The sequence below is a fragment of the Meleagris gallopavo genome, chromosome 12 (assembly GCF_000146605.3).
Source record: "Meleagris gallopavo isolate NT-WF06-2002-E0010 breed Aviagen turkey brand Nicholas breeding stock chromosome 12, Turkey_5.1, whole genome shotgun sequence".
NCBI lineage: Eukaryota > Metazoa > Chordata > Aves > Galliformes > Phasianidae > Meleagris > Meleagris gallopavo.
The window spans coordinates 826,196-829,389 of NC_015022.2; the positions used below are offsets into that span (position 1 = coordinate 826,196).

Sequence of the window (3,194 nt, forward strand, 5' to 3'; positions counted from 1 at the left end):
GGGATCCAGCCCGGGGGGTGGCGAGCTGGGGGTTGTGCAAACAGCAGCGCGGTGTGCAAACAGCAGCACGGGTGTGCAAGCACAAGATGGGGGTGCAAGCAGCAGCACGGCCGTGCGAGCACAAACCCGCAGGCCCACTCGGTGTCACACCCATGAACAACAGTGCGAGCACAGTGTCACAGCACCAGCACCTCACAGTGGTTGTGCACCGTGTGCACGCGTGTGCGAGGACACGCGGTGCACGCACTGCAAAGAGGCGGATGATGGGCATGCGTGTGCCCAGCACGCATGGCACCATGCAGACGGCCTCACCCCCCCCGCTGGGCTGCCCCAGGGCTGTTCACTCTGGTACCTACTGATGGCGGCTAGGCCGCGGGGGGACACGTCCCTCCCAGCTGTAACAAAAGGCCTCTCCGCACGCCCAAGGTTGGTATTTATATTTACGGGGCCCGCGCTTTCCCCAGCCAAGCGGCGGCCCTATTGATTTTGATTTAGAAGAATAATTAAATATTTATTTTCACTTTGTTAAAGCTCGGGAGGTCAGAGCCCGCAGAAAGCACAGCGGCACGCAGGCGGGAGAAAAATCAATGCTTGGTTTGCAGCCGCTGGAGCAGCTCCTGTCCCTGGGCCTGCGTTGCACCCCTGGCATTGGTCACCCACCAACCCAGCCCTGGGGAGGGGAATTGCTTAAACGTGATGAGCCCAGGTTTAATGAGGCCACGTTTGAGCTCGCGCTCAGGAGTGATGGAGGTGGTGTCAGACTTGGTCTTGTGGCCACGCTAGCATTGTCCCCATGCGCTTGAATGAGCATCCCAAACTCATCACAGCAGTGACAAAATCACAGCTGAATCCCTGAGGCAAAGTGATGCCTGTGCATGTTGCCTTGAGCCCAGTGCAGCGCCCATGCCATCATGGGTGGGCAGGCTTAGGGCGATCTTGTGTCCCCAGCCCAAATCTTGCCCTGATTCCCTGCCGTCACTTACCCCTGGCAGTGTCTTCTGCTCATGCAGAGCACTCTGTGCCTTCAGGGCCGAGTCACGGGCGCAGTAGGTGAGAAAGGCACAGCCTGCAGAGATGGAGAGACAGCGTCAGTGGCTGGAAGACACCTGCAGCAACCCAAATCCCACCACCCAGAGGCTACTGCAGCACTGGGGTGCACTGGCACCCGACCATCCTAGCACCTGGCACCGCATCACCCATCCTGGGGCCACGTGTGCACAGTAGAAACCGCTAGACCTCAGCTCAGCCCCAAAACGGAGTGGTATATATTAATGCAAGAAAGGCAGGATGGAAGGAGGAGAAAAGCCAGAGCGTGCAACCCCAAGCACAGCACCAGGGAGCCCTGTGGGAAGCCGCAGCCAGCGTTCTCCAGGAAGCGCATTTCCAAGCGTCGACGCCGTGCACCCCAGAGCTTCCTCCTTGCTGCGGATGGTGACGGCGCTCCGGCTCCTCCAGCATCACGTCGCGGCACTTTGGGAACAGGAGCGTGCCTGAGGTGAGGTCTTCCCACACTGACTCACACTGCCAAGCACTCGGACCCCACAGCTCGTGTAGGGGGACGGCCGGTCCCTGCCCTGGCCCCGTGCTGCCACATCGCTCCCCATCCGAGAGCTCCCCGGATTTAGCGAGGTCACATCCAAAAGCTTCGGAAAGTGATATTAAAACAGCAGCAAAACAGTTTCCCTTCAACAAAGTAAATATTTAATGAATAAAATTGACATTGATGCATTTTTAATATTGGCACAATTAAATCCGCCAGCTGATTAAGTATTAATAACTCTTAATAAGTACAATCAGCGTGCCTTGGAGGAGAGGGAGCGCGGCAGCGAAGCAGGGGGCGACGAGGATGGGGTCCTTCATCCCCCTTGAGGCAAATCTGTACTGATGGGAGCAAGGACAGAGCCCTCGGCTAAACCTGAGGTGGAGAGGGGAGGTTGATGCTGCGGCTCGCTTCAGCCCAAGCGCCGGGTCCTTCCCAGCAGCCTGCGTTTCCAGTGTTTACCATCTGTAATCAAGCTGGCTTCCTCCGCTCCGCTCGCCTTGCCTTTGATTTTCCTCCCTGCGGGCAATGATGGGGACGGTGCCCAGGAGAAGTTCGGAGGGCAGTGACGATGGCAGCAATTGTGCCCAGAGACTCACCCTGAGCACGGATGGCATTCGAATTAGAGCAGCATCCGCAGTCACGTCGTGTTCCTGGGCCATGGTGGCCAAAGCTGATGCTGGATGAAGAGCTGAGGGGCAGCACGATGCAAAGCCCCTGGCTTGGGGCACAAACACGGCTCCAGAGGCATTTTAGAGGCCACGGTGCCAAGAACAAGGGAGTCTGGTGGTCACCCCACCTCATCGGCGCACTGACATCCATCGGTGCTGAGTTTCAGCTTCCAAAATATTCCCAACGAGGCAGGCGCTGCCCGCGGCCCAGGGACACACTGACAGCTTGCAGAGGAGCACAGGGCCCTGTCCAGGTGGCAGCCGGAGCTCCAGGGTCCCACGCTGGTGTTGCAGATCCAGGCGGTGCTCCCAGCTGCGGGGGCTCTGGCCCAGGGGGCTCCCACAGCAGCTCCCGGCCCCCAGTGAGTGTCCCTATCCCGGGGATTCGTTCTTCTGCTTCAGACGGGTGCCTCCAGCTCACGATGCTCCACCTCAGGGGTAAATAACCCAACACAGGGGTACACCTCCACCTCACGGCTCCTTCACTTCAGCGTTGCCTTCCTCACAGGGGTGCCTCTATCTTATACCTAGGGTGGTTCGCAGGGGCAGCTCCACCTCAGGGGTAACGTCACCTCATGGTGCCTTCACTTCAGGGCATCTCCACCTCGTAGTGCCCACCTCCAGGGCTGTACCCACCTCGTAGTGCCCACCTCAGGGCTGTACCCACCTGATATCGCCCACCTCAGGGCTGCACCCGCCTGGCAGTGCCCACCTCAGGGGCATCTTCCCCTCACGCTGCCCACCCCGGGACGCCCCTTCCTCACAGTGCCCAGCCCGGCCCCGGCTCCCCGCCGTACCTTTGTGCATGCCGGTGAAGCGGTCCTTCAGCACGGTGAGCTCGTAGATGCGGCCGAACTCCTCGAAGAGCGGCTTGAGGTCGCTCTCCTCCAGGTTGCGCGGGATCTGCCCCACGAAGAGCTTGATGGCGTCGTGGTCCTTCATGGCGATGGCGCCGGGCGGGTGGCTCAGCCCGTTCACTCGGC

The 3,194-nt window shown here is 59.9% G+C and overlaps 1 protein-coding gene across 5 annotated transcripts in view; it reads right to left on the minus strand.

Moving 5' to 3' along the window:
* The window catches only part of CELF6 (CUGBP Elav-like family member 6), a 10,233-nt gene extending 7,045 nt beyond the window's left edge, over positions 1-3,188 (minus strand). For all 5 annotated transcript variants that reach the window (XM_019619317.2, XM_031555190.1, XM_010717124.3 and 2 more), the window contains exons 1-2: positions 3,009-3,188; positions 984-1,066 (exon numbers count right to left, since the gene is read on the minus strand). In XM_019619317.2, coding sequence (XP_019474862.1) covers positions 984-1,066; positions 3,009-3,153 — 228 coding nt within the window. In that variant the 5' untranslated portion in view covers positions 3,154-3,188. The remainder of the gene's footprint in view (positions 1-983; positions 1,067-3,008) is intronic.
* Between the last annotated feature and the right edge of the window lie 6 nt (positions 3,189-3,194).